The 24,232-nt window shown below is 37.7% G+C and overlaps 1 protein-coding gene across 3 annotated transcripts in view; it reads right to left on the bottom strand.

Annotated features, from left to right (window-relative positions):
• Positions 1 to 1,234: 1,234 nt before the first annotated feature.
• Positions 1,235 to 24,232, bottom strand: part of ANAPC10 (anaphase promoting complex subunit 10) — a 35,957-nt gene continuing 12,959 nt past the window's right edge. For all 3 annotated transcript variants that reach the window (XM_017820112.1, XM_017820113.1, XM_017820111.1), the window contains exons 5-6: positions 1,390 to 1,622; positions 1,235 to 1,357 (exon numbers count right to left, since the gene is read on the bottom strand). In XM_017820112.1, the coding sequence (XP_017675601.1) occupies positions 1,392 to 1,622 (231 nt within the window). In that variant the 3' untranslated portion in view covers positions 1,235 to 1,357; positions 1,390 to 1,391. The remainder of the gene's footprint in view (positions 1,358 to 1,389; positions 1,623 to 24,232) is intronic.

Below are 24,232 nucleotides of genomic sequence, written 5' to 3'. Positions count from 1 at the left end.
CAAAACTTTTCAGTAAACAACAGCTTCATGAAGCATATAAAGGATTTCAAAGCTAAATCTTTATCCTTCTTTGACAACCTTATCACTGTTTGAGGAGCCTCCTATATTGGGAGCCTTTCCTTGCTCACAATTAAGAAGTGTCAAAAGTTTTCCTTGGCTGACATTAGTCTGGATTGACCATCAGCTTTTACGGTGCTAGGAGGAACAGGTTTGATCAGTGCTGAACATTTTAAAAGAAACCCTTGTACTTCAACAACCCTTCTAAAATCTCCTTACTTTTTTAAAAGATTAAGTAACTAGCAATTAGATTATGAGATGTTAGCAAAGGTGTTAAATATTCCTACTCACAGCAAGTAGACAAAGCCTACATTTTCCTTACAATGCTCTTTACTTTAAAACACATTAAAAAAATTCTGTGCTACGAGTCTGAGGTTATCTGGTGTTATACACTTGAGTTCTCAGTATTTTAGAGGTTCATTGGGCCTTCAGATTCATTTCTACATTATTGTAGGATGTCAGAGCATTTTTAACTCTCCTCCTGTTTCGAACAGGTATCATGTTTAGATGACCTATTCTCATATCTATATTAATGTATATACTATAGTGAATAATTTGGAAAGGTTTGGTTTTCTTCATGTCATTGTCATCTTCACTGTGTTATCAGTCACTGGAACAGGCTCCCCAGGGAAGTGGTCATGGAACTGAGCCTGTCACAGTTCAAGGAGCATCTGGACAATGCTCTTTAGTCATACAGTTTAGTTTTAGAAGGGAAGAAGCAGGGAGTTGGACTCAATGATCCTTATATGTCCCTTCCAACTTGAGACATTCTATGATTCTATGATCTATTTTGCACTTACAAAGAAAGCTAAATCCATCCAGACAGCCATTAAGCAGAAGCAACCCTATGCAGAAAAAGGTGCAACACATTAGCATAAACAATGATGGGAAAACACTACTGGCAATGTCTTTAAACCATGTCTGTTCCAGAAGAATGCTCTTTAAAATGAGCAGCTTTTAGGTAAAGGAACAAACAGGAACACTATAGAACAAACTATTTCCAGGCATGATCATTAGGGGAAGAAATTACCCTCCAAAAATCCCTGTATTAAATCAATTACTGATTCCCAGTCAAATATGTTCTTTTTAAAGTGTCTGGGTTTTTTTAGCTCTCAGATAGTACAAGAGCACTCAGACTGCAAGGACAAGTTATGCAAAATCACAGACTACAATATAATGTAACACAGTATTATCTTTATTTCAAAATTGTACAAAGTGTAAACATAAAGGATATAATTACACTGAAGTAAACCCTGCTCTTTAAGTATCTGAATACTTTAGCAACGATACCGTCATCAAAAGAATGCCTTTATTAGTTCTCAGTAGGTAAAACTTTATCTTATGGAGCGATACATCATGAAATCAATCGTTGTACATCGAGGGAATTTACCAATGGAGCTCTCTTCCACCGGGGTGTACACTTTGATTTGTCTCATGTGAGTGTCCCTCCCGTTCTGGTGATTAGCTAGAACAGCAATCTGGATCATGAACGTGCGAATTGGCTTCTTGTGAGTGTCTGTCAGAGGAACGTGAATCCAGCCGCTCGGTTCCACCAGTTCAAGTTGCTGCCAAACACAAGACAGAAAAGCAAAACATTCAGAACCAGTTAACATACTTACTATAAATGATCACATCTTCAACCCGTTTCATAAAGCAGAGTCTTGCAAATCAGATTTTAGTTGCTTTTTCAAGTTAATTTGAAATAGTACAGTCGAAAACTCATAGCTAATTTACTGCTCGTGTAATTGGATACAAATTAATCTGGTTGACTGCTGTTGTGGTTGCTTTGGCCTTTCAGAATCTACTCTTCATTTTGTGCCCTAATCTTAAAACAAAAATCAATATAAAGAAATACAGACTTCAGAATAAATTCAAGAAAGTCAAAGCAAGGATCCTGTTACTGAAGCACACTGCCCAAGGATGACAGAAAACATGCATCCTAATTTGTTTTATCTAGGCACTCTGGACTAAAATATGCTAGAATGACTTATGTAGGAAACTAAATGCACACAAAGGCTGGGTTTTCAGAAATTCCTTAGATTATTAGGAGGACTGGGGAGGAGGAAAAGGAAGGTGACAGAGGAAAAAATACAAGATACCTCATAAACTTCATGTCACCCATGTGTCAAGACAGATGCCTGGTCAATTAATACTTGCTGCACAGCCAAATGGACAAATCACATTCTAATCACATTTTCACTTGGCTTTTATACAACATACCCAACAAACCCATATGATTATTTTTTCTTTTTTAATTTTAATCCTACACAAACCAATGAAAAAGCAAGCAAGGAATAGCATTTTGTTAACTCTAAACCACATCACTGACACGTCAGATTGCCGAAATCAAGCTGGATGCTATGCAGAAGTGTGGCAAAAGCTTTTGTTTAAAACTAGTTGTCCAACTTCAAAGCACAACCAAAACACATATGGGAAGAGCACACAAGGAAGCGGAAGTCTTGGGGGGAAGAAAAACAAGACACAAAACAATTGTCCACAAGCAAGTGGATTTCACACAGCTAAGCAAATAAGACTGCTGTTCTTAGCAGCAGAGTTCCTCTAAGGAAGATGTATGTGCTTTGAGCAGCTCAAAATTCCCATCTTTCTCCTGCAAATACTGCATGACACACATCCTGTTAAATGCCTTGTTTATGCTGAAGCTTTCAAAAGAGCTACTGGTTCAGAGGCAGTAAACACCTTGAGAATGACCCAAGAAACAAGTAAAAAAAAAAAATCTGATGACTACTTTAAGCTTAAAGAAACAAACAAAAAAAATCTCTCACACCTCCACCTTAAAAAAAAGAAAGGAAAAAACCCACCAGAAAACAAAAAACCGCAACCCAAAACTCTCCATTGCTGCAGACTCTCCAACAAATAATTTCCAAAGTATTAAATTCACTAAACCTTAGCAGCAAATCATTTCCCTCTGGGAGCTAGACACTTCCACAAACACACAGTCACTTATTTGTTGTAACCTGTCCCTTTCAAAAAAGCTACAAACCCATTTTTTTTTTGCATAGGAAACTTCAGGTAATGGCTGACTTTAAAGTGATAAAAAAATGACGTACTGTTGAAGCAGCTTTACAAAGGGCAGATTTATCATGGTGAGGTAGCAGTAAACAGCCTGAGCAAGTATGCTTTCCATCTCCACAGCAAACAGGAAGGATGAGGATCCTACTAATATTTTATTCAACTAGTACTAAGGTAAAGTGTCTGATTTAGAAGAGAATGAAAAGGTTATTGCTAATTAAACTTGCATTTTTATATTGTTCTCAGAGTTTAAAAATTTTGACTGCTAATTCAAAGTGGAAAAGTTGAGTTCCAGAGCTAGGATCTTGGGATTTTTATGCTTGGATCAGTATGAAATAGATTTTTAAAACAGTATAAAAAAGTGAAACTTTCTATAGGTTGACAACATTGGTTTCAGACAGATCCAATATAATCTGGGTTTTCATGGTCTATTGGGAAAGAAATTGCAAAAGTGAAATAATGATTCCCCCACTCCAGAACCAAGACAGCTACCAAGGGATTGGCAAAATTAGGCTATTTATACAAAATTAAATTGAATCCTTAATAAATTCACAGAGAAAATTCACATCTTTTATTTTAAAAGAATTATTGGGTTCGGAAAGGGAAGCATTGGAAAGTTAAAAGTTGCAAAGGTAATTTCACTCACATAAAAATATACCTGTGTCTTATTACATACATTTTTATTACATGTTTATCAATGCTTTATTTCATCCCTAATCAAGGGAGGGGGTTATATGGTCTGTTTATAGTGTATTATTTTCCAGTTTTGCTACAAAGGCAACCAATTTCTTTCTGAGCCTGTCTACAGAGATGGGTCAAGTAATTTCTTCACCTGCAAAACTGGCAACTGAGGCATTAGGTTAATTAAATTAAAAGGTTCTCTGGCTCCAGACTGAGCTGGTTTTTACTGTCCTCAGTAAAAGACAGGATTTTACAGGAGGTTTAGCTCCCACTGAGTTCATTTGCAGTTCTAAGTGTCTGCATTTCCACAAACTGACATGGGTTCTCAAACCAGCCACTAGATCATACAGTATGAGCAGTAACCTAGGAACAGTTATTTGAGTGCATCATGTAGAAATACCACAACTAAGCACAGATGGCACACAATTCATCAAGCAGCATTTAATTGTCTTAGCCACAAAGCCTTTTTTTTTCCCAAAAAAAAATCTTGACTTCACTTACTCCACATTTTTCAACTTCTATAACAGATGAATATACATACTTTACTGTACAAATCCTGGACTCATCCTCAGAATAAACCCCTTTACCCATTCCAGTCAAATAGCTGCCTGTTGGACAAAGCATGTGACACTTGTGAGGAAGCTGGAGGTTGCACTACAATGTAGTAAATGCAAGAGGTCAGAGTTAGACTTAAATGTTTGAAAAAATGAGCTCTTGACTTCTGCCCTCTAAACAACATTCCTGCCCTGTGACATTTGAGTATTTTCTTTAAGTTGATGCCTATATAGTTTGTTAAAACCTTGATACCCACTCAACATTTAAACTGAAGCTTAAATGCAACAAAACCTAACTACTGTTATCTGAACATCCAGTAGAAAAGGAAGTAATATTTTGCCAGTATGATACACACATTTTCTGTGACCAAAAGAATGGTATAAACCACACACACACAGGGTCCTAAATTCCTCTCCTCCACATCTGTCATGCTGTTCCAGATGAATGAGACAGCTTCTTTTCCAGAGGGCCCAGGTCCACCACCAGGGAAAAGGAACAGGACATGGGAATAGGCAGTGGCGATACAAGACACAATGCTGCCCACTCTCAGTTCAGTGTCAGCACCCAGATCCAGCTGTTACAATTCCTAGCAGAAGTGGGATGAAATACGCAGTTCTACCCTGCCTGGAGCATTCCCAGTGTGAACAAAATCTAAAGGAAGCTTACTGTGAAGTTTTAAGAAATTCCTATTAAGCCCATGCAAATGGCAATCTTTCAAAGCCTTGTAAACCGGTCTGGAAATTTGGGTGGATTTTTACAGGGAGGCAAAAGGCACATCCTCAACACAAAGGCTGAACTATTGCCAAATTTCAAATCCTTGCTTCAGAGCTTGGGGGCACTGGAGCATCAAAGAAGGACACCAGAATATTCTCACACAAGCAAAATAGCATACTTTTCACTGGCCTTATTCTTGGAACAGAACTGCTTTGGCTGAAACTTTCAAAAAGTTCAGCCCAAAGCAGATATCTGGCATGGAAAAATCAGTTTGAACTACACTTCGGCAAAAAAGTTAGAAAGCAACTAAGAGTTAAGCCTGGAAATGTAAAGGGTCACACAACCTTAAGTATAGGTGGCACTAGCTGCTCTACCTATAGTGAATACTATACCTGAAATCCATTTCAGTGGACTTTGCTGTCAAGTTTGTTCTTTTAAAGTATAATATATTTATATAAATGTACACACACACACAGGTTTCACCTCAACTCTACAGCATCAGTCCACTATGAGCAAATATCAGATTAAGTTTCCTCCAGTATTTTTTCCTCCTTGGTATCTCATTTAAGTAATTAAGAATCAGTCACAATTAACTGTCTTCTAGGAAAGTTCTAAAAATCAGCTATATTACTAATTACCTGAGTGAAATTAAAACTTGGAAGTTTCTTTCTGTTATGTGTTTTACCAGAAAAGTTTTTCTTTAAAAAAGGGAAACAAAGGAATGAATCAATGTAAGTTCAGTATTAGTAACTCAGAACAGTTCCTGCAGGCTCTAGACTAATCTTACATACAATGTACTAAAAGCCCAGGGTTTGTGGGTTTCTTTAATTTGCTTCTAATACTATAAATTTTGTGACAATTGGTAAACAAGAAGAGCATGAAAGTCAAAATAAAAGAACAAAGGGATAAAAATTGAAATGGAAAAATCACTCACTTGTCCTCTGCTGCTGTTATACTCTAGCTCTTCTCCTGCCTTCTCTCCGTTGGTTTCTTATTTTTCCTGTCCTCTGCATGCTACAGTTTTACCTATGGACATAAACTCCCAACTCCAGCAATCCCTGTTATTTTGAAAGCTGAAGAAAAATTGATGTTCTTAATGCAAATCTCCTCCCCAGCCTGAACACAAGAGATTTTAAGAGGAAGTTTCTTCTGCAATTGCTGGCCTCTTTACAGGGTAGCAAGTTATTTATCCAAAGAAGTGTTTTTATTTATTGTACTTAATCCTACTTAAATTGAATACTGACCTCTTCTCGATACACGGTGATACTGTGCTTAAATTCTGTTTGTCTTCAAAGTGGCACATAACTCTAAATGCTACTTCAACTAGGCTTATAAACACAACCCCAAGTTTTTTGCTATATTTACAGTAGGCTAACACCCTTGAAATAATGCATGATTTTTGCTGCCCTAAGAAGACATCTTTTGTGAAGATACAGAAAGGAAAAAAAGCCCACTCTAAGTGGTTTCATTTCCAGAGTAATTACAAACACATCCCAAATGTATGCTAGACAGGGTCCCCAGATTTCAGGAGAAAGCTGCCTGCTTGCTTCCTCTGGGGAAAAAAAAATCCTTTTCTCCACACACAGACTGACAGAAAGTTGGGAATTATTGCTGCCATCACAGCTTCAGCATGATACAACATGATTCTGAGATGTTGGTACTTTATCAAATTTCCATTTTATCACCTGTTCTTCTGGAGTGAAATGGCTATGAAACCAAACAGCATTTGATTTTACCCCTTCTATTTTTTTCATAAAACTGTTCAAGCTGCTTTTTGTGTTAGTGATTTAGCAAACTATGAAATTAAAAGTAGTGGCTAGACTCTTCTTCACACATATAATTTTGCCTTTCTATGAGCTTAACTAGTTCTTACTATACAGTTATATAAAAAAAAGTAAGCTACTCAAGGCAGGTGTTCCCAATAAATAATGTATTCTTCCAAGCAGATTATAAAACTAAGTTCCAGGCAAAATAAATTCTCTGTTCAGAAATGAAGTATTTATCAATACACAAACTTTCCCATGTCGGGAAAGGCTTTTCCCTGTTTAGCCATTGTTTTTTTACAGCTATCCAAATATGTTCTCACAACAACTGGCAAGGAGAAAGTAGGCTGGCTCGACTTCCAAAATTCTCTTTCCATAACTGCCATGCCCTACCGTGCAGTTACCAGGATTCAGAATCAGTAGGCCCCTGCGTAATTCCAAGTATTGGAACTGTCAACACACGAAGTAGCAGAGCTTGGGCTTCAGCCATCACTTCACTTAGGAAGGAAGAGAACCAGTTAATAGCAGTGATGCACCAGTTCCAGCAATAAAAATGAAGCACGTCCAAAAGCAACTTCGCGAGTTCCAAGTGAGCCAAAGGAGGGACACCACATCAGCAGCTTAACAAGGAACACAGAAACACGCTCAAAGGACCCACTGTGAAAAGCACACTCCTCTGCTCTAACGAAGCAACGACCACCTAAGGAGGTGGCTCTGTGGTCTTAATCAGCCACCTCCTTAAACGGTCAAGAAATCCAACTTCAGTCCATTAGGCGAGAGAAGTTTTCCATTCTTTCAAACAGCAGTTCCTGAAGAGTCTAGAGGAGCACAGTCCATCCCTCAGGAAGATTCAACTATGGATTCAGGCAGACAAGAGACTTGTAGCCAAATAAGCGCTATCAGAGAGCGAAACCTGCAAACACTACAAATTCCTATCATATATAAGCTCTTTGTTCAAATAAGCTGAAAGAAATAACTTTTGGTAAGACAGAAAAGGTTGAAAAACAGAAAGGTCAAAAAGATCCTTGCAAAAAGTTTTACAGAACCTCCTTCTTCAGACTGTTCTGCTCCAGTTTAAACCAGTAAAAATTAATCAATGCCCAAGTGTTAGAAAGTTGTATCCAATTAAAATAAAGACACCTAAATGCCCAAGCCAAGCTAGAAAGAAAATCTAGAAAAGGAAGAACAGTAAAGCTAGAAAAACAAATCCTCAGTGGGACAAGGATTAGCATCTACAATGTTCAAATACAGATTCTTATACTGCCTTTCCAAATTTCATGTTTGGATTACATAAGCAGCACACCACATGTTGGACGATGTCAGTGGGTTCATAGAGTACAGAAACAGGCATGTTTCTGAAGTAAGCAGATGATGCCAATTGAGCTATGTATGATACAACCTAAACTTCATTTGGCAGAAGTGATTCACCAGCCAGCTCATGAAATGGTTTCACTGACTAGTCTATTTTAATATTCTTCAGAATGTGATATTCCTTAGGTGTCTTGATTAGAATTTCCCCATACAGTAAAAAAGCAAGGAACAATTTTATTTGATTCCACTGACAAAACATTGCAATCTCTTCCCAGACATACATATCTGATTCAGACAGAATTCCAATATTATAACAGGAGTAAAGTTAGGATGAACACAGCATTGAAATTTAATCCACAAGATGTTAACAGAGAAAGTCAGCTTTTGCATTATTATTGCTCTCATAGTTTGTCTCTGAAATCTCCTGAAGATGAGGAACACATAGGAGGACAACAATTGAGTCTTAGACATGAGTACCTGATGAGCAAGTATGCACATAAGCCCATTGTCAAACGGAGAAAATAGGGTACAATGGCACACACTGTAAGCTACCAGGAGTTTTATGACATGGATTCACAGGTAAAACAGCTGTTTCAAAAGTATCAAGTGATGAAGACTCCTAAGTACTTCTGACTGCAAAAGGGTCAAGGCTGTGCTGAACTGCCCACATAAAAAACTCCCAACAGATGAAGTCCTGTTGGTGGAAGTCCCACATGTTGATACAGGGTTGGTCTGGGCACGTGTGGAGGGGCCCCTGTCCGTGGTACTTAAGCACCACCACCCTGCCCATCACACTCCCACCTCTGCAGCTGCTCACAGCGCTTGCACAATCGGGTGCAACCTGTGGCCTCAGAGACAAAGAAACAGCCTGCCAAATGCTCAGCTACTCTGAACTTGTCAGCCACAACTGTCTTGCTCAATTTTAACTTCAGAAAATATTGTCTGCTTAGTTCTGGGTGGTAGAAAAAAACAAACAGGCAAAGGGAAAAAAAAATAGACAACGGTCTTTGAATACTTCATTCTCTAGAATGTGGCTGAAAACTCTTCATTCTAGAAAATTTACCTGCAGAAACCATCATGAATTTGTCACAGGTTGTTTGCTAGGAAAGTCTCTCTGGAAAGAAAGGAACTCTGTTTGCAGTGGTTCTGTTTTTGTTGTGCCACATACATTTTTTTTTAAAGTATGTTCTCTGAGGGACAATGCATAGACAGCTCAACATTCATTCCAAAAACATATGTCTCAAGATGTATATATTGTTTCAGAGATGGACAAAAATGTTAAACAGTCTTGGACAGTTTGCATTCCAGTCCCACATCTTTAAAATTCTATTGTTAAGCGAGGTCACTTGAACTTTCACATAATAGTTTATGCTGAACACATCCATAAATTAAAACTCATTAGAGAAGAATTGCCATCCTGTCTATGTCTTAAGTGACATACACATAAGTCCCTATCCAGTGGAACTTAAGAAAAAAATATAAAAACCTTCACCCTTCCCTTTGAAAAGCAGAGTGATCAAATACAGAATGACAATGCAGAAACTCTAGAATGGAGTTTCACATGTGCAAGTACGGCAATAAGACCTAAAACTCCAAAGCAAACCTTCTACCCACAGCAGGAAGTTATCTAAGTTCAGTCTGGTTTCAGCTAAAACAGATTCCATCTTAACATCTGAACCTGTTGCTCCAGAAGGAATACTGTCTCCAACTCTTATGAAATCAGTCATAACAGCTGTGAAATTTTGGATCTCTGATTTAATGAAAAATGGGTTTCATAATTCATTTAGGGATCAGTCAAGAGTGGAGGAAGGGAAGGCAAATCTACCCTAAGTGCATTAGCAGTCTCCTGTGGGGACCCACGTCTCCTTACCCAGCTCTCACAAGCCATGGGAATGCCATACTTTTGCAAGTGCACTGCTTGGCAAACCTTGAGAAGCCTCCTGGTATCAGGGGAAATCCTTCAGACCTACAGGGATTTGGCTCCAGTGTGAATCTCTGTTACTTCCCTTGGGCTTGGCAGACAGCACGCTGAAGATGAAAAAGCTACAAAAAAATTCTTGAGCTCATGCTCTGGAGTGGTGGCCTGGCTGACAGTATCAAAAAGTAGGTAACACAGCCCAAAACAAACTTTCTGCTTCAGTTTGCCTATTTCTGGTACCTAAGTTGTTTAAGTTGCAGACATACTGGAACAGATTGCATCTGGGCAGTCTGGCCTTAAAAATGAATGGTAGAAAATCTATGGTTTGCTGCAAGTCTTTTAAACTTTTCAAAATTGCAGCATTCTGAAAGGAGAATGAGGGAATTATTTTTTTTTAAACCAGGGTACTATAGAACTCAAATTATCAGTAGCTTGGAGTATTATAAATGCAGATGTGAAAAAGAAACAGTACATTTTAAAAAAATAACTAACAAAGAAACAAACACACACCCCCCAATTACTATAAAATATGTAGCCTATACTGCACATTGTGCATTTAGAAAGAAGTGCATGTCTCATTTAGTGAAAACAAATGTTTTATACCTTTTGGGAAGCACTTCAAATCATAAAAGTTTATCTCACTGCAATGTTTTTTCATTTTATGGACAAGTAACTAAGGAGGGGGCCCCAGGTACATAAGGTATCTGTGTAAGCATAATACCAACAGATTTACTAACTGGGAAGTAGGAATCTGGCAGATGATGATCAACTGATACAAGTCATTTTTGGAATGCTGTGAGATGATACAGAATAGAACCAGAAGATTCTCTAATTATATGTTTAAAGGGTCAATTGCTGTTAAAATGGAGCAAATGATGGCATAAACATGGCAATAGTGATTCATGGAACTTGTTCTTTGGAAAACCCTCAGTAACTTTTACCTCATCAGAAGACAGGAAAAAAACAACTGTCAAACACAACAAAACAAAAGCACTACACCTTCCCACATTCATTCCAACAAATGGCACCTTCTGCATTCAAATCTTTTAGTCATAACTAAACATATATAAAAATATAAAATAGTGACAGATCTATCAAAAAAACCTATTTGGTTAAGTATGTGGACTAAGGTATTCATAAAAGGAAAGAGGACACAAATTTTTTAAAATTACTTAAGATGACACATTACTGGCCCTTTTATTTAAATTTTCATCTTAGTCATAAATTTGAGTTCTCCCCCTCCAAGCACTGAAAAGCCCTAAGATTTCCCTGTATTAAGATGTTAAAACCCTAGTCCCTTTCCAAAGCAGCACCCATCCGAAATAAAGACATAATCTCCTACAATTTCCAGGTGAGTCAGGCTGCTCTCAGGGAAACGAGCAGCACTTCAACCATCTACTGAAGAGAGGTAGGGGAAACCAGTAGTTAAAGAGCAGGCAGACATACACAGAGAACAGAAAGCAGATAGAACAAGCTACAGCTTGTTGTAGCTACAGCTACAAGATACAGTTCAACCATTGAACATGCTACAGTGAAGAAGTGTGAAAATAAATTTTAGAAGAACCCAAAACATTCTGAAGTTCAGGTGAATTTGCATTACAAATGGAACTGCTGACTGGAGAACAGGACAAGGTGTCAACACTGGCAGCTGCCTTTTATGGAAGATAACAGAGCAGATTGGACTCAATGATCTTAGAGGTCTTTTCCAATCTAAATGATTCTATGAGTCTTAACATCACAGAATTCTCCAAGGAAGGACAGAATACACAGAACTTCCTGTAAGCAGAAGTGCTTTAAAAGAGAATCCTACAATAGTTACTTGTTAGGCAATGGCCTTACACAAGAAGACCTTAAGGCAAATGGAATAAAGACATTGGAGACCAGAACAGAGCAAAACATAAAGGAAAAGGTGCTACCTTTTTTTTTTTTTTTACAAAGTAGAACTGCTGTGTCCAAACTGAAACAATACAAACAATACAAATGGATTATGCACAGCACAAATCGATTGCAAATGGAAGGTAAATGACTGAAAACATTTCTGGGAAATAACTAATCTTACAAAGGGGAAGAAGTTTGCAAATTGGATGAAAACTGTACTGCCAGTGTCTCCAGTTCCCATTTCTTCTAATCTATGTAACAAAATTATATTGTGTTTGTGTGAAAGTGAAAAAAAGAAAAGGGTCATAATTTACCTTCAAAATTGTTTAGCCATATCCAGGAAATATGTCTAGACATAGCTACAGTTAAATTATACAAAGAAAGTATTTGAAAAAAAAAAATGCAATGAATATTAAAGATTTAAGTGTCAGAAAAGTAGCCACATCGAGTAGATCCACTATCACATCATCTCAAATAACACAGTGGTAATAACCCAGTGACTACATTTCACGCCATGCACTTTGCATCCCAGAGAATGCAGAAAATTAACAGGGGAAATGAATGCATATAAGAAAACAGGAATATCATGATATTTTAAAAAATAGTCAATAGCTGTAGTAGCAGCCAGCTGCTAGCTCTCAAGCACTCTTTATAGGTTGAGGGGAAGAAAGTACATCTAAACCAAAAGAAAAACATTCCCCTCACTGAAAGGGGCTATTATTACACACTGAAGAGAACTGGATTTCTGATCTTCTACCAGAGAACAGGCCCACAAAGCTGCATGGCTCTAACATTTTATCTGTTACACAAAATTGTATTTCCCGAGTTACTTCGATTTTTAGAAAAAGACTGTAACAAATCATACCTGAATGCTACCAAATGAAAAAAAAATCCTACTCATTCTTTACCAGCAAGAGGACAAGGTGTCGATAACTTGGGTTAAGTGAAAGCATTTCTCCTGCTTTCACAGGAGTGACTTGTTTCTGAGAATTACAGGGGGTTGCCTCTCCTAAAAATCAAGGAATTTAAAGACACTAAACTTATGTAAATAATCCTCAAATCCTGCAGAAGTACAGTATGCAAACAAGTAAAACACTTGTGTCTGGACAAGGACTCTGGATACTCAGTAAAGGTGAGTGGGGTAAAACCTGATAAACTGTAAAATTACTCCAGTGCATTGTAGCATGCCAGGCTTCAATAAGCAAATGTAGAGTAACATTTCACAGGATCCAGAGCAGACCTAATGCTCAACTCAAGGAACATTTACTCATTGGAAACAAACGTAAAAGACTGTTGTGAAAACTATTTGTGCAAATTTAAAATGCAATGCAATGTCTCATCTAAGAAAGATCCCAAATTCATAAACATGTCTCACTGCAGATATATTTCCATACGAAAGAACTTTAGAAGAGAAGAAATATGAGTATATCTGTCAGAGGTTCAGCTGGGTAGTTTTATAAGAGCCAGAATACACTTCCATAAATTTCCAAAGCTGGAATCAGGACTGTTGCCCAATGGAAGCATTTAATTTTACATCTAAACACAATTTTTTTTAATGTAGTGGAAAAAATGCAGCAGAGTTTTTACCTTTTGCTTGTGTTTTCCTACAAATTGATATGTAAGCATGACCAAAAAAATGCAAGGCTTTGTTTCACTGTTTAATGTGGAGGTCAGAGTCTGGACTCTGCTTCTTTCAATCTAGATGAATTCTATTTCTTGACTTCTTTCTAGGAGCCAAAGGTTCCTTGAGTCACCATTCACTCACAGAATGTACAGTTCAAAAAGGTATTCAGATAGTGCTATACAGTGTTGGGCTACTGCTACCTCACTGCAACAGCAATTCTGCTATGAACAGCAGTGTGGGATAGCCTTACTGCTACATTCTACAGACTAAGGACATGAGCTCTTCAGTATAAACTGTGTGAGAATCAAAATTGAATTACACTAAGTTTGCTCCTGAAGCATGAGGGAGCAGAGGGAAAAAAACAGAGCACGGGAACAACTTAATTGAAAACTTTCTTACCAACAGGTCCACTAGGTCCTAAATCTAGAGCTACTGTTGGATACCATCTTACTGCTTAGAAAAGTGAAGTCAGTAACAAGGTGATGGAATTGGATTACAAATATATATGACTTTTTGTATATCTACAAGTCCTGTAGATATATATAGATATGCTCCTCTGCTTAATTTATTTCTGCTATGCAAGTAAATCTTTATGTCCTCATGACACATAAATGAAGTTATAATGAAAAAGAAGAAACTCTACTAATTCCACAATAGAAGTTCTTACCCCAGCAGTGCTGGATTTACTCACAGCTGATTCATGAAAACCTCTCAGCTAAACATGGTGACCAACATAATGACAACAGAGACCTATTCAGAGGGAAGCCTATTTCAAAATTTTCCTAAATCACTTCTGACATGGAATTGAAACTGGTTTTGAAACATATGATTTGATTAACCTTATCTTAGTAATGTTACTCAATAACATCATCTTCCTATGAAGTAAGAAATTAATCTAAACGTAAGAGAAACAAATTAGAATTTTCTGCATTTGCTAGTAGAAATAATCAAGAAAATCCCTCATACTCACAGTTGAATTTGACCTCTGACAGATACAGAGGGGGGGAAAAATAATAATTAGAAAAGGAGTATTAAGTATTAGGGGCTAGACTCTCATGGTTCACTTGAAGACTGTGACTGAGAACAGCGTTCATAAAAAGCCTCAATAAAAACTGTATTTGTTAACATTCCTTTAAGATGAGACATAAAACACTCCAGAATTCATTCTGAAATAAAATAGGGCTGTTAGATAAACCTAGTTTAGGAATTGGATGAAGGCAGCTAGAGAGCACAGGCCCTCAAGCCAGACACACATGCTACGTTATTATTCTCATTCCACTCTCTCCTGTGTGTTCGTGCAGAAAATGGAAAAATCCTGGGAAAGGTTTTTCCGACTCAAACACATGATCTCAGTTATCTTCTGACAGATTTAAGACAGAGAACAGCCCTCAGAAAGAAATAAATTATACTTCATATCTATAGAAACATTTCCACATACTACTTGAGATAAGGAACAGCACAACATCACATTCAATGCCTTCCCACCCCCTCAAAAAAAAACTTTGCAAAGAGCTGAATTTATGCTCTGTCTGGCAGGGTTCTCATCAAAGCTACACACGGACATATGATCCCTGAATAAAATAACATTGCAGCAATCAAGGGACCAAGACCTAACTCCAGAAAGGACTGTCATGACAGCTCTGAAGCAACTGAATCTCATGCTCAAGAACCCTGTGTTTGTTCTAGATATCTACCACCTGCCAGGTGGCATTTTCTTCTGATCAAGGAATTGCTTTAACTTACCACACGAACAGAATTCCTTTCTGTAACTGCTTTCCTAATGACACCATAAAAAACTCAGCTTTCCACTACAATGCTGGGCTTCAGGAATAAAAAAAAAGGGGGCTGATTGTAATGATAAAAGCTTCTTGTATCCCTACATAAAATACATTGGTCCCTTTATTTTATCTCCATGAATTTATGGAAATTTTTGGTTGTTTCTTTTGGTGCTAACCTTACAAAGCATGGCACATCCAATGCGTTTTATGGAATTGTTTGCAGGGTTTTTTAAATCTGAATTAGTGGCATCACCTGATAACTTTGCCACAAGGGAATACATACTATGAATAGTCAAATCTGACTGAGTTTGTACTGATGCAAATAAAGATATTACAACATGGAAGCCACACATATGAAAGAATAATAAGTGGTGGACCGATTGGGTCCTAATTTCTTTTAAATTGGGACCACTTCCTCCCTCCACCCCACTGCTAGATGTTAAAGAGTGGTTAACATAGTCACAGGATGTTTCTAGCTGCTGGTGCCTACAAGTTTAAGTGAAATAAAATAAGGTGTGGTGTGCCAGCTGACCAGCACCAGTTGAGATGACAGCACAAAATTTTCGTTCTTAGATACCCTAGAAAATTCCCATTCCTTTTATATCTTTTATGCTTAACCCAAATTAAATATCACCTGCTGTCTTTTCTCTTTGAAGAATTTTAATACTGTGCTAGTAGTAGCACCCAGAGGAATCAGAATCAATCTTTGATTTGACCTTTCTGCATGTCCTTAGCACTTCTCAACGTCTGAAATTATCTGGTGCTTCCTCTAGGGATTACTCTCCACAATTAAGTCTGCGAAGGCTATCAGGTAAATCAAAGATGATTGTTTATAACTCACTGACTTTATCCTCCCAATCCTACTTCAGTGTGTGGAAAAAAATAGCTCAAAGGCCACTGCAAAGTGTCTCCCACTGGCTAGCAACCTCTCCAGAAACAGAAAAGCACGACTGAGTGAGCAACATCTTACTGTCAGCTTTGACAACAACTCTGTTTTAAATCTTTCAGTGCAAATGCTGGTGTTCAGTATTGGACTCCCACGGTGTTTTCACAGATGGGATCCAAAAATCAGAGGAGATAATTTCAGATTTCTCAGGTCTGGGGAATTTCTAGACTGGGAAAAGAGAACGGTTGCAGAATGTGGTAGGGGAGAAGAAGAAGAGGAGATAGGTATACAGTGCTCTATTTAACAATTTCCATGCAGTGAGCAGGGCCCTTTAATACAGAAAAACATAATTTCAAGACCTCCTTCCTAACATGCTGCTCCCTAGAGATTAAAGAAGAGTCCCTTGTTCCAGTTTCTTCAGTGGTACCTACCTTTTTGCTCTGCTAAGTAACTGTAAAGTCAGGTGTCTAGAGTCCTCCTGGAATACTCATCATTCCTTCTCCACATACTTCACCAAAAGCCAATAAATAACACAGCAGGCAAACAAAGACAACAAAAATTTTCTGTTTTCCCTAGCTCCAACCTTCGAGCTTTATGTGACCAGGAACCTCTTCAAACATCCAAGATAAAAACTTAACTGACAATCCACACATCAATTTCTCCTTGGAACACACACAATTAACATTGTTATCAGAAGCTTTCCTTCAACTCTTTACAAGCAAGAAAAATTAAGAGGTGCACGATGTTGTTACAGTAATTAATACTGTAAGGAAATTCAGAGTGCAGGCTTTCCCCTTGTCAGTCATCAGAAAAACCTAATTCTGTGCCCAAACAACCTGTTGGTTTAATTTCTTCAATGGATTGTGGCACATTTGTTCACAAGGAGTTATAAAGAAGTAATATAAACTCTTAAGTAATTTGCTGTCTACCATAGAAGACCACACCTGGGTGGGAAAGCCTTATGCTTTGATCTGAAAAGGAAATTAAGCTAATCTATACCTAAGTACCAGACCATTACCATATTGGTAACACTAAAAAGGAAAGACATGCACTTTTGCAATCACTTCTCTGAAGGAAAAGACACACATGTTTATAGTTCTGTGGTCATATGACATGATCTTAACCACAGTCAAGGGGGGCAGGAACCAAAAAGCCCCACAGGTGAAGTCAGTTTGTAGTATTTTTTTACACAGATAACCAAAAGCAGACTTTCCATACTGGCAAGCATACACTGACATCATTTATCACTGTCAATTATAATAGTAAAAGGACTTTAGCAGTGTTTATTCAGTTGGATAAATAGATAATCATCTTGTGTATCAAGGCAAACCATGACACTTTACCTAGCTTGAACTTTACAATCTGGTTTAGAATCATTTCCTTTTCTCTTAACTTTTATGAATTCAGTAAAAGACTTGAAACTGCAGTCACCTGCCCCTGCATTAAACAGTTTGTCTACCAGGGTCTCCAACAATATGCCCAAATGCTGAGAGATTAAACACAAATGATAAAATAGATGTTGTTATGTGCTACAGTTTGCAAGTGAACAGCATTACACGTTTTGTGAACCACAGTTAAAATGAGTTCTGATGAACTGAGGGGGGTCATCTGACTGAGCACCGGGAAGACATTCCAGATGAGAATGAACATGGAAAGCCAGCAGAAGCTGGAACTCTGGATGCACTTGTACTGTTTTGAAATGCCAACTAGACACCACATGTGCATTAAAAAGGAAGAGGGCAAGGGGAAAGGAAGGGAAGGGGTTAAATACTGAAGTGGGGAAGTGTATGAGTATATGAGTCTTCTGTCATGCTGTCATGTCCTCCTCCACCCATCCACCTTATTCCTCACTCCCATGTTCAGTCTTCAAGAGAATGATTAAATGAAGAGCACGAAGCTCTTTCTTGATACAGTTTTTATGTTGCCAAAGCCCTGCTTGCTTCTGTTACTTCCGAAGCATTAATGATTATCTGCAAGAAGTATCTAGTGAGCCCACATTGGTAAACTGTAATTAGAAATCCCTACGAACTATGAAAAACCATTGACCAACAAATATCCCACTGCACTCTCCAAACACAGAACCTTTATTCCAACAGGAACTTCCAGTAAAAAATGATGTGTGAACAGCAGACACTGATGTTCACACAAGCATACTGCATACAACCCAGCAGGCGATTTTTCTGGGTTCTTTTGGATTATGCCCCAGAGGTGCTGGCACAATGGAATTTCAATACCATAATTGCTTATTTCTCTGCATGCCAGCCTCTAAAATAACAGGTAAAAAGAAAAAAAAAATACACATAAACCAAACATTCTCTTTTTGAAATTACAGGAATCACAAAATAAAATGTTTTTAATTCTCTAGTTCAAACGATGTAATTTATAACCATGACACAAATAGAGAAGAAGCACAAAAGAAGGGAAAATACAGAAATAACATAACGTTCCCAAGGTTCAGTTTACAAGGACCTCACACAAAGTTTTTTTTTTTGCAACTCTTACTAGAAACAGTATTATTTGCTAAAAATGCAGTAGCTGCCAAAAGCTATGATCCATCTAAAGCAAACATGTTTAAGATGGAAATAGAGTGTTAATGCTGAAGAAAGACAGAATTGAGCATACAAGTTTTCTTTTTAAAGTGTTGAAGCAACTGCAGTGCAGAGTTAAGTTTGTTTTTCATCTTTCCGAGCAAAAATTGATTGCATTTGCAGATAAGCACCTAAATTAGAGAGAAGTACATTAAGACAATAACAGAAGTAATCAAATTTCAAACCTTCTAATTAAACCTCTTTTTCCTGCACAAGGTTATTGGGAATTCAACACTAGCCTTGGTTCACATGATAGAACAATGGGAAAATTTTCCGAATGGTTGAACACTAACCCTGACAAGTGTGGAGAGCCAACTACAATACATTATATGGTAGCATAACCTGCCACCCACGTTGCTGAGAGAACAGCTTTCAAACACATGCACCGAGCTGTAAAACCACAAAATCCCTTATTACACATTGTCCCTTACTTAAGGTGAAATACACTATTCCCCCCCCTCCCTTTCACAAATCTTGGTGGTTTTTTTAAACCTTCATCTCTGAAGTTTATTTAGCAGCTAACGAGACTGTTTTTCAGACTTTATTTTCCAAATGCCATTTTTCCTGTTTTGTTTTCTAACCAAAATAAAATCATGTTTTTATAGTACACAGTGAAGCCTGTTGTGTCTTTCACTGTTGCTTTTTTTTTTAATACTACTTCCACCTGTGTGACATTACCCAAACTTTTAAAAGGAAATGTCTGATATATGACTAATTCATTTGTAAAGACTTATTTCTGGAGTGAAATATTTTCCTTTTTTTAATGAGAAGATACATGACTCATCACTGGTAAAGTAAAAAATGGTGCCTGTGATTGGAAGACCAAATATTCTGATATTTACTGTAATTCTTTTCCACTGTTATGCAATTCAAATATATTCAAAAAGATAAACTGCCACAGCATGTGTGGTTATAGACACTGGCATTCATGTAAGTCAACCATTGCTGTAGAATGACAAACATACTCCACCCTCATTACAACATGCTGTGGTTACTCGCCAAACATTTTTGCCTTTTCTGAAAAGGCTACATTATAATAAAAGCAGACCAGCAAAACAAATAATACAAGGGGAACCGAGGTATGGGAGAAGTAATAACAATTGGTAGAAAACATAGCTCTGAAAATGGAAAGTGAACTACTTAAGGATTTTAGGAATGCTCACAGCCTCACGCTGCAAAAAGAGACCACTGACAAATGCTGGTACATACAACTTTCTTAGTTAATGATTCCCCCCTCCTGCCCCCTCCCACCACACATGTCTGCTGCTTGAATCATTGCATTCCAAGATAGTTAGAGGATATACACAGTTTCTTCAGGGGTTTTCAGTTGCAACTTTGCTGGCAATGGGAATTTTATTTGCAAGTGTTTCTATTCTACTGACAAGGTCAATTAGTCCAACGAACTATTGGTTGTTCTGTCTGATAGCTCCGTGTATTTATTCAAGCAAGCACTTTTATAACCCACAATTGAATGCAGACAGTTACCCTTGTAAACACAACTGTCCACAGGGATTTTCACTACATTTGAGCATGTAAAAGAAAAACATGCTTTTCCTCCCTCAGCCTGATAGCACACAAGTTTGATTACAACTCGAATTTCAAGGAGCGAAGGGTGTGGGGGCTACTGTTGTAAATATATATGATCTATTGTACATAAATACACAGATTTGGATCAATTCCTAGGAGCTGAAGAACACAGACATTTGACTGATCTCTCTAGGAGCTCCAAAAATTTGGTAATGCTATCAAAGAGACAGATCAGCATCTCTGCTCTATGTAGGCATTAAACAGAAAAGGCCATGGTTTAAAAGAAACAAAGAGATGCTATATGTAGCACTAGGGGTTAAAGGCTACATAAAATGCTTTCACAAAAGCCAAAAGCACCATGTGTGTAAATCAGCTGCAGAAGATGGTAGAGTTAAAAATAAAATTAGGAAAACAGGAGGACTATTCCACAGCTCTAGCTAGAATTTTTGTAGGTCAGCAGCATGGCCATGCCACTGACAGCATGTGCAAAGAGGAAAAATGACATGCCCTAGTCTTTACAGAACTTTTATTAACACATTGACCATCCATCACAAAATCTTCCTGTGAAGAAGAGATTCTTCATTTTTACTAATTAGGAATGGTAAAGGGGTTAGTCTATTAGTACACTGATCTCCACTATTCAAATCTTTCCTGAACAAATCCTTCAGGGATATAAAAAAGGCAAGAAACTATCAAGGAAAACCAGCAATCTTTCATGGCTCTATTCTACTACTTTGGGTATTATAGAGATGCTACACAGATTGAAAAGCTTACTGCAACCATCTGTAAAGTCTGTAGCACAGGGGACAATCACAGAGATAATCAATAAGGAAATATGGATTCCAGAAAGCCACAAATTTGGTGAACAACCCAGAAGTATACACAGTATATTAAATCTCTAACAGCTGTTTAATCAATAACCAAGCACTACTGAAAACCAATAGTTTTTCTGAAAAATGTTACCAAGAAAAGCTGAGTCAGTATAGCAAACTGATGAGCAAATGGGAACAACAGGTTTTAAGGACTGTTCTTAACTGGAAGGAACTTAATTGTATATGGTGCTTTTTCTGGGGAGTTTTTAGATAAATTATACCAGGGGAAACTAGGCAATTCTAGACAGAACTAGTTCATTTGAACAAAAACGTCAAATTGGTACCAAAATGAAGAACACAATTACAAGTTTCAGTCAGGTATAAACTGGACACAACCCAGTGTGGACTTTGACTCGGGATACTGGTTCAATAGCAGAGATAATCTGCACAGACTACAAACAAATCACCTTCCTAACAGATGACTAATAAGATTACCATTCTACAACAGTAGTATTATCCTACATACTTCAAAAGAGTGCTGGAGAATATGCTCACCTAAATCTGCAGCTGGTTTCCTATACTATCCTATATCTGCTGTAAGGTCACAATTCTCTCCCTGCTTTTTTTAAACAATACTAATATAAAAAGTTCCAGTATCTGGCTCTTTCCCTCTCACAGAGAAACGTACATAGAGAACTATTTGCAACCTGCTCATGTCCAAAGGACTGGAACTTGTTTAGAGCACTGTAATTAGAAAACACTAGTGAAAGCCTGCATTAAAGCCAGTGAGAAAGTCCCCCATCATTTTGGAGGGAAAATGCAGTTCACCTGCATTGATAACATATGTTTTTAAAAACCTGAATTTTTAAGCCACTGGTACCAGAAAGATTTTTACAGAAGTAAAATATTTAACAAACAAGCTTTTTAGGAAATCTCTTCAGATCCTCCTACTAGAACTTGATTCACAGAAAAGAGAGGAAACCATGTAATCAAGCACTTGCTACAGGAAGAGAAGGCTTAGGTGTGACCTAACTGTGGCCTTCCAGTACCTGAGGGGAGCCTACAAGGGAGAGAAACACTTTACAAGGGCCTGTAGTGACAGGACAAGGGGAAATGGCTTTAAACTAAGGTTTAGATTAGATATGAGGAATAAATTCTTTACTGTGAGGGTGGTGATGCTCTGGCACAGGTTGCCCAGGGAAGCTGTGAATGCCACATCCCTGAAGTGTTCAAGGACAAGTTGGATGGGGCTCTGAGCAATCTGATCCCGTGGAAGGTGTCCCTGCCCATGGCAGGAGGGTTGGAACTAGAGGTCCCTTCCAACCCAAACCATTCTATGGTTCCATGATTCCAGAGCCTAACATAAATAATTGATTAATAAGTTATATTGCCTTTAGTCATTGGCAGTGGAAAGAGAAGCTCTTTCACTTTTACACGAAAAAATCACACACTTTTTCCAGTTTCTTTCCCATGGTAAAACTTAGATCAAATACTCATGAAAAAAGGTTATAATTCAAGGCAAGGCTTTCACACATATGTAACATTTACTGCTTCGATCAGTTCCTAGTCTCTATATACTTGAGTTCCCTGGAGGAAAGCTCTGTACTTCATCAAGTTCCTGCCTTCCATAGAGCAGCTGCCACTTTGTTTCACATTGCTTTTCCTCTGCTTCAGAAAGTAAAGTCAGACTGACAGTATTAAAAATACTGGGCCTCTTTAAGGTACCCTTGCCTAATTGAGCCCTTCTGTGGCAAGAAAAGGTTCCTTCATAGATTTGGTTTTGAATGCTGGGATACAAAACATGAGAAAAAGTATCTTTCTCCATGCAACACATACCACAGCAAAAAACCAATTTTTAGTTTTCCTCTAAGATCCAACAGAAGAGATATTTATTTCTCTTAAAATACCATTTCAGAACAAGATAAAAATGCTTTAACAATTTTATGATGTGTGGACCAAAATAATCTTCCATACTTCAGAATTCTTCTAGATCTAATGTGGATCTCCCTGTTTGTACACACACAAACACTTCCATATGCATAAAAGGCTACTTCAGTAAGTGCATTTCTCATGATTACACAGCTCTGTTCTAATGTATTACCATTCAAAAGCATAAAAGGGCAGGAAAATTGTAATCTTGTTCATACTTTCCACAGTTTGAAGCAATATTAGCTGATTTTCATAAGCATAGGAATGATGAAAAGGTCATATTATGTAGAATGTGATGATATTGGCAGGGAACAGTGATGTTATGTCATTAAATTTGTCTTCCTTTTGTAAAGATGATTTCATGTGAACATCCCAGTTGGTGACTCACAAAACATCCTCTGCTGGAAGGTGGAAACATGTATGAAGTGCCAACTTCATATGGAAATAACCCTGCTTCCTAAACTTGATTCCTATCTTTAACATCAATCACAAGGCTTAATAACTAACCAATACCAGTGGGTCATTCTACTGCCCTGCTGTGCAGATTTCCAGTACCAGTAAATTTTAGATGCAAGAACAAGTACTGTCTGCATCCAGATGAACTAAATCTATACTCAACCACCATAATAGCAAGATAACAACCAAAATGAACAAGAGGATGTATGACCTCATCTAGAGAGCATCCTAGAGACAGACAAGAAAGACTACAGCTTGAAATTCTATAAAACTAAAAGTTTACTTGGTCTTTTCTTAGCATCAAGTATAGCTTGCAGAAAGCAGACTGACTACTTTTAATTGACATTCTGAACTCAAGGAATAATGAGGGGTCAGAAATGCCTCTTTTCTTACATGGAAGAAAGAACATAGAGGAATGGTCTCTAACCGAAGTACTTGAAGCCTAGTCAAGAATCTAAAGGATTAACAACTCAGTACTCCATCTTCAATGGAAAGCAATTTAAAATGCACCTTAGAGATGTTTGATTAGAGACTCAAAAGAATACATTTTCGTGATGCATTACCTTACAACAGTCCTATGACAATTTGCATACAGAAAACAGGTTGAGATTGCTAGTGCTGAATTTCAGAAAATGTCTAGACAAGTCCAGCCTCCTCACTACAATCACTGGACGCTGTAGGGTAAAGAGATTATAGTAGGGTCACACTTCCTTAACTACCCCTTG

The sequence above is a fragment of the Lepidothrix coronata genome, unplaced genomic scaffold (genome assembly GCF_001604755.1).
Source record: "Lepidothrix coronata isolate B3197 unplaced genomic scaffold, Lepidothrix_coronata-1.0 Scaffold79, whole genome shotgun sequence".
In the NCBI taxonomy this organism is placed as follows: Eukaryota; Metazoa; Chordata; class Aves; order Passeriformes; family Pipridae; genus Lepidothrix; species Lepidothrix coronata.
Note: the sequence above shows the minus strand (reverse complement) of the source record. Positions and strands in the feature narration are given on the sequence as shown.